The sequence below is a fragment of the Electrophorus electricus genome, chromosome 3, assembly GCF_041902795.1.
Source record: "Electrophorus electricus isolate QZ-2024a chromosome 3, ASM4190279v1, whole genome shotgun sequence".
Lineage (NCBI taxonomy): Eukaryota > Metazoa > Chordata > Actinopteri > Gymnotiformes > Gymnotidae > Electrophorus > Electrophorus electricus.
In genome coordinates this window covers 5,596,237-5,615,676 of record NC_137499.1, presented here as the reverse complement: position 1 = coordinate 5,615,676, position 19,440 = coordinate 5,596,237, and the positions used below count along the sequence as shown (strand labels likewise).

Genomic DNA, 19,440 nt, shown 5'->3' with positions numbered 1-19,440 from the left:
TGAAATGTTATTACTGAACCAAAATAGAAGCCGTTTGGCACCAGTCTCACACAAGTTAAAATGTACAGACATGTATCCTGAGGTAGCTGCCGGATTTTGTTCTGAGCTGGGATAAATCCCAGCCAGGTAGTTGGCTAGATTAATGCTAGCTACCTAAACTAATCCGCTCTTGTTTGTGTTGGTTGCAAGTAATTCTTAACCGTTTTGTGGTGAAGCTCTTGAGTTGATTCCGTCTATCCTACAGTACACTACATGTTGTGGGGCCGATGGGGTACGCCGCAGCTTAATGAAGAGCAGTTCGTTTCGGTATTAATTCATAGCAATTTAATTTCTGGTTTTTAACATAAGCGATGGCTGTTAACGGATATGTTCTCAGTAATATTCAACCGTCACCTCTCGTGCAGCGTAGGCTTCAGAATAATAAGCAGTAATTGTATTCGTCTTTCACCACTGCTTTTTTGTCCTCATCCAGTACGCGTTTTTATTTTTTCGCCTTAGATGGAGTTGAAAATGGAAAAGGAAATGAATCTGATCTTTGTTGTTGCCTCCTGTTTGGCTTCCTGATATTTTAGGTTTTTGGACTACATTTCTGTTTCATTCCTGACTGTGAATCAGTCTTTACTGGACCAAGAAGTGACCGTTTTCAGTTGAAATGTGCTTGGTTTTTGAGAAATTTGCCTTCCGCCATTTTTTAAAAAGAATTGGCGTGGAAAGAATAACTTCACCGTCCAGTCGTGTTTTTATAAATGGTCTTCTAGTCTGTCTAAGCTATACACAGACTTGTTTGTAACTGAAGCAGTGTTGACTAACCCAGGTGATGTCACAGGAGTGGGTGTACTTTGAAATCAGTATCGGGACTGCTTTAAAAGGATGTCGGGGAAGGTACACACCTCTGTCTAGTTTTTGCCTCAGACTTGATTCGAACAAAAACTTTCGTACAGACGTGAGTATTTTCTTGATTTTTTTTTCTTTCCCCACTAAAACATTTGGTGACCCTTTCTTTTATTGTTATACAGAAACGGGGTAGAACTCTAAGGATGAGTTATTTGTGTTTTCAACTACTGTTCTTTAACTCCTGAACTAGTATACGATGCTAGCTTTCTGTCCGTACATGGGTAGGCAGAAACGAAGTAGATGTATTATAGTTAGTCTTTCTTGGATAGAGATGGCTGTGTTAATGATCTTGTGACAAAGAAGCTGTATGATTGTAGTATGGATAATCATAGTGCCTGGCATTGTATGCAGATCTGTGGGCATGTCAGTCAGTCTAGAGTCTCCCCTCCAACTCCCTTTATTCCTTTCTATTGCTCATTATGTAAGCTTACCTTTCTTCTATTTACCTCTAATCTACCAAGCCCTTTTGCAGTATCGTATAAGCAATTATTCTGACCTGATTTGATGTTAACCAGAATTAGGTATATTAGGTATGACTGACTCCCAATTAATGAGTTTTATTCCATCGTTGTATCACTCCGAAGCATTTTTAGTTACCAAAAGCTCTACTAATGAAATGTAATTTGATGATGAGCAATTTGCTTGTGTGCAGAGAGTATTCTGACCAGTCGCAGATATTCTTGTTGAATTTGTAGACTTTAGAACTGCTTTGAGAGCCTGACAAATTATTGATGTGGTGTGACTGTGCTGAAGTGTACTAATAATTTCTAATTAATAATCCCCATACATCAATTATCAAAGTGATCAGTCCTCATCTTTGTCAAACTCATACAGCCTTGGTAATTTGATTAAACTAACAGGCCTAGTTATAATAGAAACATGCTTGGGTTTAACCGAATCATGAGATTTTATTTTAGTATGGTCTGGATATTGATCTAAACAATGTAGTTTAATTTACTTCCTATTTACATGTGATTCTAAGTATAAAAAAAGGATATTTTTAGAAATGTATTTGTACATTTCTTAGCTCTTAATGCTACTGTTTGTAGGGAAATTCCTTTTGTCTTTGACAATTACTAACTTGTCTTGCCAATATAGTTTGAGGTGTTTGAAGCCTATAGGTGAGAGAGAAATTGTGGTGGTATGTCTGAAAATAAAAATGGTCTGCAATGAGGTAACATTAGGGTCTTGATGGCTAATCGGCTAATAAACTAAGTGTGCCTCATTATGGACCAGCTGGCTGGTGATGATGATGATGATCATGGTAGATCATTTGCTTCATACATCCTAGTAGGCTTCATCCAGCTTGCTGCTAGTTTGTCAAAAATGACATCTGGCCATGTTTTGTTTGTAGTCCCATTACCCTCGTAAATGCTGCTTGATTCAAGTAAGTTATCACCGACTTGCAGTAGTCTGTTGGCTGGGAATTTTACCTATTTTGGATCATCTGACCTGTATAGTATGATGTTATACTACAAGCACCAAAAAAACCTTGAGTTAAAGTATTGAAGTTATTTGCAGTAAACAGCTCAAGTTGTGCTTAATGTCGAATTTACAGACTTGATGTAACCTTTTACTCAAATTTGAAGTATTCAGGTATGTCTGGCTCAGCTTGGGGTTTGAATTGCTTCAATTGCTGGTCTACAAACGCCCATACAGTACTTGGCCTATGTGTTCTTAATAAAAGTTAAGTAATAACTGGTTGTTTCTCAGAATTGTTAAATATATGGTTGTGGCAAAGCTATTGGGTGTTGGATAAACAAGTTTCAAATACTTAAGGTTAATTAAGCATACTATTGGATTACTTGTACTGTTTGAGCTTTTTTCCTTTTTTTTTTTTTGTCAAATATTGAGCACTGCTGATACCTTTATCCCTGAAAAAGTGATTGGTCCCATTTGTGGTATTATCCTTTCCCAGATTATTTTTTGTAGATTTCCTATAGTACTTCACACTATTGTAACAAGGGTTTTTTTTATTCTTCTGCCATGCTGATCATGTGTGAGTGCTGAATAGTGGCAGAACAGGTAGAGCTGGAGCAGAACCAGTGCAAAGGCATAAATAGCTGCATTCTTTTGACATTGTGCTGGTAAAGGCTGTACTTCTGTCCTAGGCAGTCCCTGTGGACAAATGACAAAAATGCGCTCGTTTTACAGGCAGTGGGCAGGAACAGTACGAGTACTTTGGTTGTTTAACTGCTCAAACGCTGTCGCTACCTCGGGGGGTGCATATCTAACTTTCAGTACGTTTCCCTTTTATCAGGTAGGCTTCAGTGTAATTGAGCTAAGAAGAGCAGTTAAACTGTCAAGAGTTCTGTAAACTTCGAGAGTGCTTATTTTGTTAAGGGTAGATATCTGCCTTAATGTTCTGACCTGCTCCATAAGAACTAGCACAAAAGAACACACAGTGAACCTGTCTGGCTGCAGTGTTCTCTACTTCCTTTCATCTGTTTGTTGCAGGGAGTGGTAGAAATCAGCACTGCTTCTCTTATTCTGTGGGGCATTATATGGGAAGGAAAAAAAGTTCACACAACAATTTTTACAAATATCTGGGCATCCTTGTATAATGTGTATTTGTTTCCTTTTTAGGCTTTGGTTTAATTCAATAAATGACATTTTTAATATAGGCATGTGCTGTTCTTGGCTGCTTAAGCACACAGCATGCCCAAGTTACACCTCACTTAAGTAAAACTTGGCCCCAGTGCAATGACATGATTGTAGACTCTTGAAGAATCCAAGCCTATGTGTAACCAGTACTTTGATCATATATGATCACAGGGCTCTTTGTGATCTTTCCTTTTTTCCCTCTTTTGAGGAGTTCCTTGGAACCCTCTGCTTTTATTTTTCTTGCATGTAGATCATACCCAGGATGCGGTGAGTGAGGCAATAATGTGTCAACTGTGAAGTGAAGGCGTTTGCGTTGATGCCTTTGCTCATGGTTACAGATACTCCACTTCCAGTTTGGTACTGCTGACATAATCAAATCTGACTAAATCTGACTCTAACTCACAAGAAGCAGGCAAAGGTTTTCAAAATGGGAACTGCTAAGGTTCGCCTTTGGAGTCAATTTGGTTTTGTCATGGTTTGTACTGGCCAGCTTGGTGGTCAAGGCACATACAGGTTTAAGCAATTAAGGTCTTTGTGCCCAGTACTAAATCAGTTCTGTCTCCCTGTCCCCGCCCTGTCTCATTAACCTGTTTAGACACACCTTAGACACATGGCAAATGATGACCATTATACAGAAAAGTAGGGTCAAATTCATTGCAACTACTACAAGCATCTACAGCCGTTTGTGTTTTGGTCTGCAGTTATGCTTAGAAAGCTATGTGGCTATGCAGCAATTGTCCTGTGTATAATGGATGACCTGCAGCTTTAGCTCTTTTGGCACCTCCAGGTTTAGGCAGAGAGGCACCTTGAAACGGCTTGCACTTCAGTCGGGGAGGTTTTTATTAACTGACAATAGTTTTTTTTTGGTGATGTTTTGGTTTTTGGATGCATATTATGTATAGCCTTACTGAGCCAAAATGTCGTTCTGTTTAATTAGCTGAGGTATTTGTTTAACATTTATCACCTAAGCGCAGCATCTGCTGCATATATCTAAAGAGGAATTACAGTTGCTGCCCTAGACTTGGAGATCATTGAGGGACCACAAATTGTGTGCATTGGTGATTTCGATGACTCATTCTGTACCGTTACATCTCTGCCCTGCCAGGTGACTTCAGAGCTTTGCTGATTCCACTTCGCCGCCCTCCTCTGCCCTGCCCCACTTCATGTGCCCTGAGCTTCTCTTGCACCTGACAGAAGGGTGTCCCACTGAGGGACCGTGTCACATCAGGAACCGCCCAACCTCCCCCCTCCCTCCCCCGTCTCAGTGACCTCCACCCTCTCTGATGGATCGTCGGCTGGCCTCCCTTCTGCTCACCACACTGCTCGCCATCCTGATCTCTGAGGTGACGACGTCCCGAGGAGAGAAGGTCTACACTAATACATGGGCTGTCCACATCACCGGGGGAGAGGAGGAAGCCAATCGGATAGCCAAGAAGCATAACTTCATTAATCACGGCAATGTGAGTATGGCGCGTCTGTTCGTCGTCCCGGTTTCCGAGTGGCTCAGGCTTCATGTGTTCCTAGAAAGAAAAGGGATAGCTGTAAAGAAGAGAGGATGTCAAGGACCCCAAGGGAGAGCTTGAGTTCTCCTCTTGATAACAGTTCTATAAGCACTGATGCTAACGATGGGTACATTTATACATGAGTTAAGAATACACTCATTTGGATCATTCCATTGTTCTACTTTTCAAGGCTCAGAAGGGGTTAAGTGGTGGGATTGTGGTTTATTTATTTATTTATTTTTGGGTGGGGGTTATTGCAACTGAAATTTGTTTCGGTTAAGTTGATACTTCAAACTAAAGAAAAAAAATTGATTTTGAGGTTGTTTTTGCATTTTCCTCTTGGAAATATGGTGAGCTAAAACCCCTGTTCCCCTATGGTGGCTTTTTCTATCATGGAACATGCATGTGTGCCACTGTTTGTACAGAAATGTTAATTTGTCCAAGAATGTGTTTAAAAATGTTCCAGGATGCTAATCCGTGAACACTTCCTGCTTCTTAGTTTAAACACCAGCTATATGAAGGAGAACAAAAGGAAACAATGTCTGCACTCAGACAGGTTTCCTTCATGTGAAACTTGGTATCATTTTACCATTGTTTGGCCTGAACAAGGTCAATTTAATGTTTGTGTTTTTAAGGACATCCCCATTTTTTATATATGAATGTTCCTATATGGCAAGAGAATATCTCGGTAACTTAAGTGCAAATGTTTGTTTTTATATTTCCCCCCCCTCCTTTAGGCTACCTAGCCGTTAAATCGCACAGTGACATGCAAAGGTGGCTGCACCTTTTGCATTACAGGCGTGTTCATCCATAAATTAATTCACTAGCTCCTTTTTTTTTATTGCTTACTGTAAATCTACTACAGCCAGTGCCAATAGTGAGTAGCAGATGTCATACCGTCATGTTGGGTGCTAAACTCAAAGAAAGCCTGAGAACCCTATTTCACACAGTGAAGCCCTTTAAGGCCATAGCCATTATTGATCATGTGCCTTTTGCGTTCCAGTGAAGGTGGCTGCAGTCCGAACAGATGACTGACAAAACAAGGCTTCAGTGTTCAGTTTGTCTTCCATGTATGCATGGCTGTACAATACACTTTCTCAGAGCAAGATGGATGGTTCCATCATGTCTCAAACGAGATCTTGTTGCAGCATAGACTTCAACCTAATCTTTGTCCTTTCTGCTCCTATTATTTGAACAACGTATTTGTTTTAGGCTCATATGACCCAATCTTACCAGGTCCAAAGTTGTGACCATTGAAGGGGACTTTGACCCATTTCAGAAACTCCAGCAAAGCGACAAGGCCACTGCACAGTGGGAGTCGGTCATGCAAACGTTTTCCTGCCCCCTTATTCCCTGTTCAGATGTGAATGTTTCTTGCTTACAGGGCCTCCACTGTCCGGATGCTTCTTGGGTGGCAGGCCACTCACTTGAATATTTGTCACGCCAGTGGTACTGGAGGTTTTATGTGAATCAGTGTCATTGCTGGGTTGAGAATGGCCTACCCCCTGAACATGTCCAGCCAGTAGTGGCCCTGTGGTCGGAGACGGTTGAAATTTGGTGATGGCTAACACACAATGTGCATGACGGCACAGAACTGTTCACCTTCAAGGTGTCTCTAATAAAAGTTATTTATTTATTTAATTATTTTTAAGAGCGTAGTGAGTAGTTTCTCACTAAATTTTAACCTAAAATACATGTAGGAAATGTATAAACTTTCCTACATGTTATGAGACTCTGGGTGAGTGATGAAATGCGTACATTTTCCTGCCTGATTGGCTACCGTTTGTTTGTCTGGTTGCTATTTTAAAAGTGCAATTGTAGCAGGCCTACACAGGATTAGCGGGCCAACAATGCAGCCATTTCTGTGACTACTCCCCCTTCAATTGTTTCTTGTTCCAGTGTCACCATAGTAACATAGTTTCAAGGTTAAAGGTCATTGTTGTAAGATTACCTTCAATTAGGTGTCGGACTTTGTTGCTACATGACACTGCCTATTTTATAACTAACAAAAAAGGCAGTTACTCAAAATGACAATTACTGGACAAAAATGGCTCAGTAAAAGTCTTTTAAAATGTGTTTTCTTGGCGTATGTGCTAATGAATTAGCGACTTGCAGGAATAAAATGGTTGATGAATGCAGACTGTCTTGAATTAATCATTTGATTAAACATGTCATCACAATCTCCCTCTTCTAGACTGTGTGCACAAAAAAAAGCCTACACTTAGCTGACACTTTTATCCAAAGCAACTTGAGGGTTAAGGGCCTTGCTCAGGGGCCCCAACAGTGGCAACTTGGAGTAGTGGGGCTTGAACCAGCAACCTTCTGACTACAAGTCAAGCACCTTTTAACCACTGGTAATGGATGGAATCTAGAGCTTCCAGCCCCTGCTCTGGGCTGAATTTGCCTCAGGACAAGAAACCCAAATGCCTCTCATTTTAATGATGTCTTGAAGCAGCAGGCAAGTACTATAAAATAACTCTCCCGCCCCCTTTTTTTTAAATTTTTATTATTCTTATTTTAAATCTGACTTCTGATGTCTGTTGGTACCCTTCATGTATGGAGTAGGACTGTCTGAATAGCACTTTGGTAATAACCAGCTGCATTGCTGATGCTGGGATCTCGCAAGGAGTTGATCACTGTTTTGGAGTTGCCAGATGGGCAGGTCTGTTTTGCTGTGGAAGGGAATCAAGCTCTAATTAATGTGATGCTTTATAATGGGTTAGCTTCTAAACCAAAACTCTTCAATGCCGTAACACGGGGATTTGAAATTGATGTTTAACTCATGCTTTTAGTCATGAGTCAAGTTTGTGGAATAAAAGTCCTGGTGTGTCTTAACACAGATCCTGCCCTCCCCCCCCAACTCCTTTTTCTTTTTTTTTGTAAAAACTTAAGCGCTTGTGTTTTACCAAATATGCCCAGGGTGGAATATGAATGTGGTCTCCAGATGGTTTTGTTATATAGGTGCTCCCGTGGTTCAGGCTCATTGCCTACGTCTGATTCAGTTTTGCTAATATTATTTTTGCTCTGACCTTTTCTTGCTGGGAATCTACTGCATTTTGCGTAAATAGGAATTGCACCTGCCCTGTACTCAGAACCACAGTGTTTGGCAAGTTGTTTTGTCAGTGTTGCTGGCCAGCTTTTAGAAGTGTATCATTTTTGTAATGAGTTGCTACATGCTTAATTTTTTAGGATACTCTGTGGAGTCCCTAAAAGAGAGGGTTCTTTGTCAGATATGTTGATATTCCCGACCTACATTCGGAGTTCGAGTTTGAAGTCAGAGGCTTTCAAACTCTTTCCACTCCATTTGGACCTTTGACAGGTTGTTATGAAAGTTCAGCCATGTTCCCTCCTTCCCACCAGTTATTTGCAAAATCAGCGCAGGTTATAGAATTAAATTTTTTAAACTTGTAATTATCTAATTTAGGAAAATAACTTGAAATAAAATGGACAGAATGGCTTTTTAGAATTCTCATCTAACTCTTAGTCAGGTGCTAATATTGCTGTGCTGAATCAGTGTTTTCTGAAATGGCATCTATCCATCCTGGCTGCTGTCTGCAAACCATTTGTGTGGGCCACATTAACTCCATGAAATCCATCAGGCGAGGGTGATGGTTTGATAAACCGCTGGACTGGAGTATGCAAGCCTCCACACTCTACTTCTACATTAAAATATCCCATTAAAGAAAACCAAGTCAGGCCAGCTAGGCTGTGACCTGTTGGGACATGAGACGCTTCAGGCTGAAAGGAGGGCATTAATAAATGAAGCAACTTGGTTATGGTAATGAGAGGCGTTGTAATTAAATTTATGATGGAGGACATTTAAGTACACTGGCGTTCTTCTGCATCCAGGAAAACAATAGATACCTGGTCTCCAGCCTACTGCTTGTTGGGTCAGGTGTCGCTGAGGTACCTAGTTCACACGTTTGGATCTTGGTCACGAACAAAGGCATGGAGACACAATGGAATCTAACAGGGACTACATAGAATTCATTTAATTTTTCCTTGCATCATAATTCATAATCTAGCTACTGCACCAAAGGCAGGTCATATCATGTACTAAGCGCACATTTTTTTCTTTCTTCTTTTTTTTATTTTTTTTATTAGTTTGCTAGTTTCTTAGGATTGTGTTCAAAGCTATTTCTATGCGGTCTAAAAACAAGGGCTTAGATTCCCAGAATGGGATCTGTTGTAGCATTTGTGCAGCTGTGAAACCAGGCTGTTGCAGGTGTTGGGAGCATGCAGAGAGAAAGCAAGATCACAGACTGCAGCTGAGGCTTTTATGATGCATCATTATCCCATGAGACTTTTCTTCCACCATTACAAGATACTAAATACAGATCTTTTATGCTGTCCTGTAGAAAGAAGGAAAAAAAATTAATTGCATATGAAGCCATTATTTAGTAATTGTATCATTGATTAACTTAAAAAAAAAAAAAAACATTTTATGAAGGCCATTCTGCTTGTAGCTTTTGCAAATATTGGATTTAAAATGTGAGTTTACCAGAAATTGAACTTTATCGTCCGTTCAAGTCAGCTTTTTTTCCCTCCAAGTACTGGACTTTGAGGGTTTGCTTGTTGCTCCTGTAGATGCCGTGCCAGTTCTGTTGCTCAATTCTGATAATCAATGTACTCATTATATACAGTGTATATCTCTTATGCTGACATGCTTTACTTATAATTTGCAACATGGAGAATTTTTCAGAGACTAGGGTTAGGCTTTGGTTAGTTGTGGCATTTCAGCAATATCCTCTTGAACAGGATTTGTGCTGTTATCATACCAGATATTGGGTTAATCACTGGTCTCCACCTTGATCATAAAGACTTTAGGGTAGTAGGCCCTATCTATAACTTGTTAGGACCATACTGCGTCCTCTCTCCAGCTTGGTTGTTTTAACATCAGTAATGGAGGAAAGCAGTTTTTGTTTCGGGGACACTGCGAGTGTCATGAGATTAATCTGATGACTTCTATTATTTTTTTTACGTTTTCGTCCATGGTGCGTTGGTGTGTGGAGTAATGTGTCACGGGTATGTGTTGGCACAGTTGTTGTACTGATGTTTTACACCATTGTGAGCTGTTGGGTGCACTTCTAGCTTGGCTGTTCTAATTTTTCCTATTTTTAAAAATAGCGGTTTGTTAAAGCTGATCACACTGCCTGCCAAAAGGTGCTCTCTGCTTGGTTTAGAAAACGCCTGCACACCACCACGGATTCTCTGGAGTTTAGACACGCACAGCTGCTTTTGGGTCTCCATACACAGCCATCGAACCACATTTGCAAAATGTTTGCCAAACCTACCCCCACAAATAAGTAGCTGCATTCCTATGCTTCCTTTTGAATGCTTCTGATTTTGAACAGTATACAAACGAATCAAACATTCATGGGAACTGAGATTTGTTTTCTGCCCGGTGCCCCTGCCTTCTCTGATGGTGGCAGTAGCATTGTGGATCTGTGGGAGATGTACCATTCCTTTTTAGCTCACAGAAATTCCTGTCCCTAAAAATGGAGCTTTGGTGGGTAATGTGAAACAGACGTCTCGAGATCAAAAATGACTGCACTCGAATGGTGTTCGGGATGGTGTGGTGGTGCGGGGGCATTACAGAGCACATAATTGGCCCTTGGAGAGCTTTTGACTATGGCTTATAAGGCAATGTGGAGAAACGGGCACGTCCACTGTCAAGCCCAGTGTGACTGGTTTAGCAGTGTTACACAAGTGCTTTCTTTAGGTCATCGTACGTATCAGTTCAAGGGCCTTGAATTTATTTTGGCCTTTTTTTTTTTTTTTCCTCCCCCCCCTTATTTTAATGCTTCTCTTGTTAGCTTTCATACCAAGGTCTGTAGATTGGGTTTGGGGTGGGGAGACGATGACAATGAACCACTGAAGATGAGTTGTCAGAGTAGCTGTGAACTGGGGGGATGACTTTTTTGTGTGTGTGTGTGGTGTTTGTGGTGGGGGGGGTGTTTTTTGGCCCCTGCTTCCAGTCCTCTATGAGCACTGTGCTTCAGCACCCCCCCTGTAGATGAATCTCAGGGAACATGCGATTCTCAGGCAAAGCTAGAGTCTCGGTGAGGCCAGGTGGGCTTGTCTTTTTGGGGTGGTGTAGGGGGGAGAGAGAATGAGCGGATTGACTGTCATTTATAAAATAATCATGGGTACTACTTTTGGAGCAGCCATTTGCAGAACACTGCTCTTGCTAAGTTGATCTTTGTACAGTTGTCTGGTTCCCAATTTGGAGCATTGTCAATAACGTGCATATTTCTGACTAATGTTTCTGCTCTGGCAGAAAAATGATAGTGCTGCCAGAACAGAAAATGAACCCTGTATTCCAGTTACTGCTTGTTTTCTGTGGTTTGTTTTCAAAATTTCAGCGAAGTTGTACCCGTGTCTGTCTATTGGGGGTTTTTTTAGGGGATGCTCGGATTTCTGGTTGATGGCTACTTATTCTGTCTAGGACGCCTTTATTGTCTGTACACCCTATGTTTACAAAGTGAAGTTATTGGAATTCATTTTACTTTTGGAATACAATTCAAATGTTTTCTGTTTGAAGTGCAAAATTGAGTGCATTTCTACTGCTGTAGTGTCAGACAAACGCCATTGTTTAGGTTGTTTGATCTAGCAAAAGCCAGTAACACACACAATATCGCATAACCCTTATTTCAAGTCATTTATACTTCCCACTTTTAAAAAAAAAAAAAGGTTTGAGATGTTGATAAATTTAAATAAACCATGGGAAGCATAAGCATTCAAATTTTCTGTACATAAAATGGCTGTTTACCTTTTAGCCAAAGTGCTTACATTCCACAACCGACTGGGTGGTATTGAGTTCAAAAACATGATACAGGGGAGAGAAATTCATCTCTGACTCACTTATTGCACTAATACGCATTTCTTCAAGGCTGGGCTGTCTGCTCTCCACCCTCCCAGTGATGGGTTTTGGCAAGTATAACCTAAGCCCTTCAGTGCTTCAGCACCGGGCCTCTGGTGTAGCTTCAGGTTGGAGAACCTGCAGTGGCCTGTCCAACCCGCACATCCTGGTGGTAACTGTCTGCAGCTGTCTTCTCCACAGTACTCCCCCAGTTGCTGACCTTTTTTAATCTGGTGCTCATTTATATGGTCTGTCTACTCAAGATTCAAGGGTTGGGATTACTTTATACGGCGCCACTACTCCCGGACGCAATGTTCAATGACCACTCCTCCCAGCTTTCAAAACCGCTAATGAAAAGTCTTTCTCCATCTTAAATTCCTGTTAAGTACTTGCATTTTTACTTTGTTGGTCCACTAAATGTGAATGGTATAAGTAAGTAAACCAGAGGATATATTTTAAGGGTACACCAAACTTGGGGAAATGTTAGTTTTAGGGCTAATCTTGTGGCTTCCTTTTAGTTCACACAATTAGCTTTCTAACCTGTGCATTCAGTTTCTTTGTGCACCCTTCCCAGGTCCCAAAAGTTTTCCTGCTGCCCTGGAGAAACCTTTTAATTTGTACATTTTGTGACATGGAAAAGGTTAATTTAAGTAAGTGGTAGCCAGTGGTAGCTCAGTGGTTAAGGTATTTGTAATCAGAAGGTTGCTGGTTCAAGTCCTGCCACTGTTGGGGTCCCTAAGCAAGGCCCTTAACCCTCAATTGCTCAAGTCGCTTTGGATAAAAGCGTCAGGTAAATGTAAGTTGTTCATCCCAGAAAGCACTGCTCTCTGAGATATTATTTTGAAACTTTTAATTTTGTTGTTTTTCAGGAGACACAAGATTTGAGCATCAAGCTGAAAGGATAATAGCTAGTTAGGCATTTAAGACCCATCTGCACTGTCATCACAGAGTGATGGCTGTGAGAAGCTGATATCTGCCTCCAGCTGAAAAGACAAGCTCTAACACGAGACGTGCCGCTGAACGTAGCTCTAAGCTGACCTATAATGTGAATGTCTGGGGTGTGGTCTGTTCCCTGCAACTCCTAAACAAAAACATTTCATCAGCAGTTCCCGAGGTGCAACCTGGCTATTTCAGAAAGTTCCCGCTGCCACAATGGGTTTGAGGTGGTCATCCAAACCTTCTGCGGCCTGGGACCGTGGAAACGTTTTTGTTTTTGGCTGTGTGCGTGTTCGTTTGTTCATCCACTGAGGCATCCTGCAGTGAGTGAGTTAACTTCATTAAGTTGAGCTTCAGACAAGTCAGAAGGGCCTGTAACCAAACCCAGATGTGTCTAAGGTATGAACTTAATGCTTCCCTCATCAAGCACAGTCACCACCTTCTACCCACACTGGCTCTTATTCTCTAGGACAAAAAAATGAAAAACAACAAAAAATTGTTCCTTGGTATGGCACTTTTAGCTGAGCAGCGATGTTTGGTGTGATCTGAGTGAGTGTGTGTGTGTGTATTGCTAATGCAGAGGCCTTGTCTTAATTGTCAAGGACTGTTGAGTACTTGCTCTGCCCCACCGCCTGTCATGTAGATAAATCATTGCGCAAAGGTTAAAAGGAAGCAATAACTTCTTGACATGAATGAGACTGTGAGGAAGCAAACAGGGAAACACTTAGGCTTGCACTTTATTAGAGAGATTTTTATTTTATAATGACAGAAGGTTTGGGCCACAAGACTGTGTTTTGTTTGGAGTGAGTGTGTTTGTGTGAGGGATGCCTTAGCTCTTGGGACTTGGCAGACAGTTTATGGAGTAAGTTCTTCAGGCTGGTGGTGGCCACTTGTGATGTCACAGGTCACCTCTCCAGGACAGAAACCTGAGCAGCCTGTGACCAGGCCCCAGTGCAACCCATCTGGCCTGTTTTCTTAACGCTACCCAGACATGAAATCACAAGCATCTGCAAGCCCAGGCGCATGTTTGTGTGTTTTTCCTGGCTTTAGTGGGTTGTTTCTTGGCAGAATGGCCTCTTGCAATAAAAACAATTAACTATGGCCTAGGGGTGTGCAACTTGTAATCACAACACGGGAACAGATCGTGGAATGCAGGAGGGTGTGTTTTATTTATAATGCGTCTAAAAAATAGTCATTAAAAATGTCATCATGGTAATAAGTAACTTCTCTGTAGAAGGTATCATTTGCCTATTTCCTAATGTACTTAGAAACTAGGTATAATTATAATTAAAAATGTCGTCTCTTGATATTTTATTGGTCACTAATTCCTGCTGCCATGTAGGTCCTACTCCCAATGGGAACTGAAGAACACACTTTCTGTTCTGTTTCCACTGGAAAATGGCACAGATGATTCAGAGCTTCATTGTTGGTCATTCTTCTTCTTTTTGTTTTACAAGTTATGTTTTGTAAGCGCTTTCATGATGGGAATCGGAGCTCATTGTCTAAATCACATCATGGACCCCTCCTTTTAATCTTCTGAAAATCCAGTTTACACCAGGAACAGCGATATTGTACTTGGCTGATGTTGCTTATCCCTGTTTCTTCTTCAGGATCACATAGATTTGTCATGAGTATGTTTTTAATGCTTTTCGCAAGCTTTGCATTTTATTGGTGCTGGGGGGGAGAGAAATGGTGGTGGTTTCAGTGTGGCTTGTAAATTTCAGCGCTTTCCGCACCATTGACACTTGAGGCCACGTGTTGCCTGGAAGACGCCGGCACTTCAGTGTTGCTATCTCCGGCTTGGCTCTCTGAACTGGGGGAGTGCAGCTGGCACTGTGCCTCATCCCCAGTGCCGGCCTCTACTCACCTCCCCTCACGCCCACTCTGGCTTTCTCTTGCCTGGGATGGTTTTACTTGATGTCTTGAAAGGGTGCCAGCTATGCAGCCGTCTGTTCTTCAAAAACAGGAAGAATACATCCCATGAAGCCATTAATGGAGTGGAACGACACCCCTAAGACGCCAGTCCCCCTGGGTATCCCGCACAGCACAAGACTCAATGTTAGGATTGAGAGGTTGGCCTTTTATCTCGGAGTGAAATGCGTTGTTTTTTTTTTGTTTGTTTGTTTTTTTAATTATTATTATTATTATTATTTTTATTTTAGGCTGCATCTTATCAAATGGGTTTTTTTTTTTTTCTGGCAAGCCTTTTGTCCTTTTAAAAAAATGTTATTTCCTTGGAAATGTGTGTGACCTTGAGGGATGATGAGCCTGCACTACCAGGTGATCCTGTAAGGGAGCATGCCTTTAGCGCTGTGCTCATTTTCTCAGCCCATTTGTCTGGGCTTGTTGCATTTGAGAGTGGAATCTATTCATGTGGGGTTTTTTTTTTCCCCTTCTTCTGGAAGCCATCATTTTGTTTAGAAAATGTAAACAAAAGAACCTTGACTACAGCGGAGACGTGTTTGTCAGCGTTAAGGAGATGATGCCGAGTTCTCCTCACCCAATTGGAGCAACTATGGCGGGGGAGCAGCGGAGAAGTCAGGAGGACGTCCTTTTGAATATCTGTGAACTGTGCTCAGCTGCCTTTGCACCCTGAGAATCACTTGGCAGGCACGAGTTTGACCACAGAGTCTCGGACAGGAAGCTGGGAAGGTTATAACTGGACAGGTTCCGGCAGCCAAGTTTACTTTGCCAACCTCCTTGTTGTCCCGGGACCCTGGCCAGCCATCTCTGTTTGGATCGTCTGCTGCGATTCGGCAACTCTGGTTTTGCCCGACATCCAGCCCTGCCATTCCTGAGCCTGCTCATACATGATGCAAAAACCACATGGCTAGCAATTACAGAGCCTTGGAAATAGCTGAGGTATGTGCCCTCGGCATGGGTTCTACAACCGGGGGGTGGGTTTGGGCCTAGAAACGCAGCCGTCCTCTCCCAGAACATCATGCTGGTGACTTTCTCCCTGCTCTCCCACTAAATTGCCCCAGGGGACGCGCTGAAACCGCGGGCGGCAGTAAGAGGAGCAGTTTGCCGTCTCCTCTTGTTGGGCTGGGTTGGGTTGGCTCTGTGAGCCTATTTTTATAGCTGAAAAGAAGCTAAATGTTGGTGCTTTGTCGAAGTGCCTTGCTGACAGGATGCATAATGTCCAGTGTCTGATGCTTAATTGTCATCACAGACCATAGAGTGTTGGGGAAGAATGGGCTGTGTCATTTACTGAATTGCTGCAGAAGGAGTTCATGAGAGTTTAAGCAGCAATTTGTTGCTTATGGTGGTGTGTGCAAGTACAGCTGCCCACAATGGGGTTTTCCAACTTCCGAAGTTCCCTGTGACTTCTCACCATTTCCTCTAATCATGAGCAGCAGAGTGGCAGGCCTGAACTGACCTCTGAAAAATGTGCCCATGGTGACTGGAAACCAGAACTCTGTGTACAGTGTCCTCCGGGGAGAATGGAGTGTTCCAGGCTGGGCCAACTGAACACAGTCCGATGACCCAGCACTGTGCTGACAAGATACCTGATGGACTTGATAAAATGGATGGCAGTCATAAATTGGCCAGCTTTTGTGTGAAGGGCAAATGGGTCCAAAGAAGGTGCAATTCCGTTCCTCACTGCTGCTGTTTTGAAATAAATGAGCTAAGCTTAAACTTGGACATTAGGCTTTCTTCTTATACTTAGGAATTAACATCAGAATATTGCCAAACCGATATTTTGGCTTCATTCATTGTACTTCTTTATTTTTATGATGGTGCACTGACACTTGACCAGTCGATTCTTAACTGGTGTACTGGAAATTGATTAATGCTTTGCCAAGCTAAGAATTCTGAACAAAACTTGGATGGATTTTATTTTTTATTATTATTAAATATATGCAGTTTATATATGCTGTTTAGTCCATGACGTAGCATTTCATGTTACATTTTACATGTTACATGCCCCACTGTCCAGTTCCTATTTGATGTGCTTGTTTTAAATTGTCTTTTTAAATGTGCTCTAAAAATAGTCTACTGACCGACTAACCATGTAATAGTTAAATAAAGGAAGATTAGACAAAATGGGAGGGTTTGTTCCACACAATAAAGACATGCAACATCTTGGCCCAAAAAGACATTGACCATGATCATGCAGCATGATTTTCATCATTGATTCAAGTCTAAATCAGATGGCTTTTTCCCCCACCCCCTAAAAAAACAACAAACAAATCCTGTCTCTTCTTTTTTTTTTTTTTTCCTTTTTTTTTTTCCTGAATTTCAGAAACCCAGCTGCAACAGTTAATCTAATTGAATCACAGAATCATTATTACAAACATGTGCAGTTCTTGCTGTCAGACCAAGCTGGCCCCTTTCATCCTCTAACAATGTTATTTATAATGATTTGAGTTGTGACATTGATTTATGTGCTGTAGTAAGATGAACAAAGTCTTAAAATGGGCGGGAAAACTGGTTGATGAGGCCTTCTGTGGTGTGGGGGTTTTGTTTGTTTGTTTTTAAGTGTCAGTTTAGATTGCTGTAGATTTCAGTTTTCCCCACATCTCTGCACCTGATAACCAAGAATTTCACTGAACATGCCTGCAAAAAAAGTAGAACTTTCAACTTGCCTGTTTCTACAAGCTTTGGTTTGTGCATTGTGGTTCTTCATTTCCTAATGGAAACCTGCATCTGGGTTAAACAAGGATGTGTGCTGAAACAGCCATCATCTAAATCTCTTCTTTCCACTGAATGTGGCCAATTGTTACTTTGATACGTGTGTGTGCGCGCGCAGAAATGCTGATATGGGTAATGTTGCCTCTTTCCACTGCTCAGTTTGAATTAAGTCAATGGAAATTTTTTTTTCTCTTCTTTTAACTTGGGGAGATTCTGTTGCCAGAGTGCAAAAATAGATTGGACCCAACTGACCCATGTCTTGGAACGCCTTTTTTGTTCGTTATGTTGGCGTTATTCTAATATGGAGTGAGTGATTTCCCCACCTGCTCTCTCTCTTGGTAATTAGCCTAAAAATGTTATTTTAAATGAATGTGCTGTATCTGTGTAGAGAATGCAAGTGAGAAAATGACCTGACCAATGTGTTTTCTTCTACGTTTTCCCGTATGGCCTTTCAGTCCCACCTGGATCTTAGCCCTTAGCCATAATGCCCGTAATGTCTGTGATGTTTATCAGACACTAAGATCCTAATATGCTAATGGATCTCAGCCTTCTAAAGAAAATTGAATTCCAGATGTTGAGTGGTATTACTAAAAGCAGAAGCATGTGTTCTGCTTTGAGGCCAGATGTGTCCATGGGTGAATGGCCAGTGTGGGTATCCCAAGGTCAAGAGATTTCTGGAATCATGCTTATTGAAAACATCAGAGTCTGTTCTGAGCACTTCCTGATGTTACCTTATCTGTTTCCCTCCTTTGCTGCCTGCTGTTTTTAACATCTGACCTGCACACGAGTTCCTTGGAAGTGTATGTTTGGTGACTCAACTCGAAGACTGTGGTAGTTATTACAGTAAGTTGAATCTGTCCCTCCCACCACCTGTCTAAATCCAACATGTTAACAATAAATATGCCTGTCTTCCTACTCAGTACATGTGTAGCGGTACATGGAATCAGGGTGTGTGGGGGTTTTTTGTTCCTCCCCCCCCCCCTCTAGACTGCAGAGTACAACTGCCTAGTAATCTCTCATCCCTCCAAAGCTTCATGCTTACAAATGAGAGAACACTTCGAAAAGCGCAAGATAACCGGAGATGCTGAGTGGCCAACTTCAATCCTACCATGATTCTTATCGGATAATTTTGGGCTCCGTGGGAACTGCCGGAACAGTTTGCTGAAACACTTACTCTTTCCCAACATCTGGGGTAGAGATTCTCTTGTTCTTTCACACTCCCTTTTGAGTTGAGTCATTTTTCAGTGGAGTAGGCATGCAAAAAAAAAAAAAAAAGCGTGAGAAGGACTTATCCCACTATGTGTAGCTCCTAAGATACTAACCAGCACAATCGGAGTTGTACTGTGCTTTGTCACGCCACTTTGTCATCCCTTTTATGGCCACCCCCCCCCAAACGCATTTGCAAACACCTCAGTATCTTTAATCAGTAGATAACGTTTGATTGAAAACTGCTGTTGTGTTGTCACTCCTGAAGGCAGCCTGCATGACCTTTGCAGGGTTTTGAGGTTCAGGCTGTTCCTGTTGTGGTGTGCACAGACTCAATGGAGCCCCTGTGGGCTCCTATGGGATTTTATACTGGAGGACTAAAATAGGAGACACTTAATGGGGGGCAGCCTTACAGTGTAGGGGGTGTCCCATTTAACCACCATCCCTGTTGGCCCATATGACTGACACTACATGTCATCTGCTCTCTCTAATTTGCCAGGAAAATTTGAGGGTGGCTCTGAAGGAAGAAATGCAAAATGGCAAAGTACAATGACTGTCCACAGACAGGCAGTCTGTTCCAGGCTAATAGATATGCTACAAGAAATGGTCATCAATCTGTAGTCCTTCCTCATACGCATATGCACATGCCATATCAAGTACAGTACAAGTGTATTGTCACAGATAAGGCGTTGTGAGCTCACAGGCAAAATGGAGCATTGTTTCTCACATCGCACACACACAAAAATCATTGAGGCTGCAAAAGCTAATACACTTTGTAAAAAAATGCCTGTCATATAAAAC

At 41.8% G+C, this 19,440-nt stretch overlaps 1 protein-coding gene across 4 annotated transcripts in view; it reads left to right on the top strand.

Annotated features, from left to right (window-relative positions):
* furina (furin (paired basic amino acid cleaving enzyme) a) overlaps window positions 1-19,440 on the top strand; it is a 63,814-nt gene that overhangs the window by 908 nt on the left and 43,466 nt on the right. For 2 of the 4 annotated variants that reach the window (XM_081709993.1, XM_035520215.2), the window contains exon 2: window positions 4,604-4,958. In XM_081709993.1, the coding sequence (XP_081566119.1) occupies window positions 4,782-4,958 (177 nt within the window). In that variant the 5' untranslated portion in view covers window positions 4,604-4,781. Of the gene's footprint in view, window positions 1-289; window positions 944-4,603; window positions 4,959-18,257; window positions 18,277-19,440 lie in introns of those variants that run through there. The other 2 variants (XM_027004499.3, XM_081709994.1) reach the window with 2 other exon arrangements.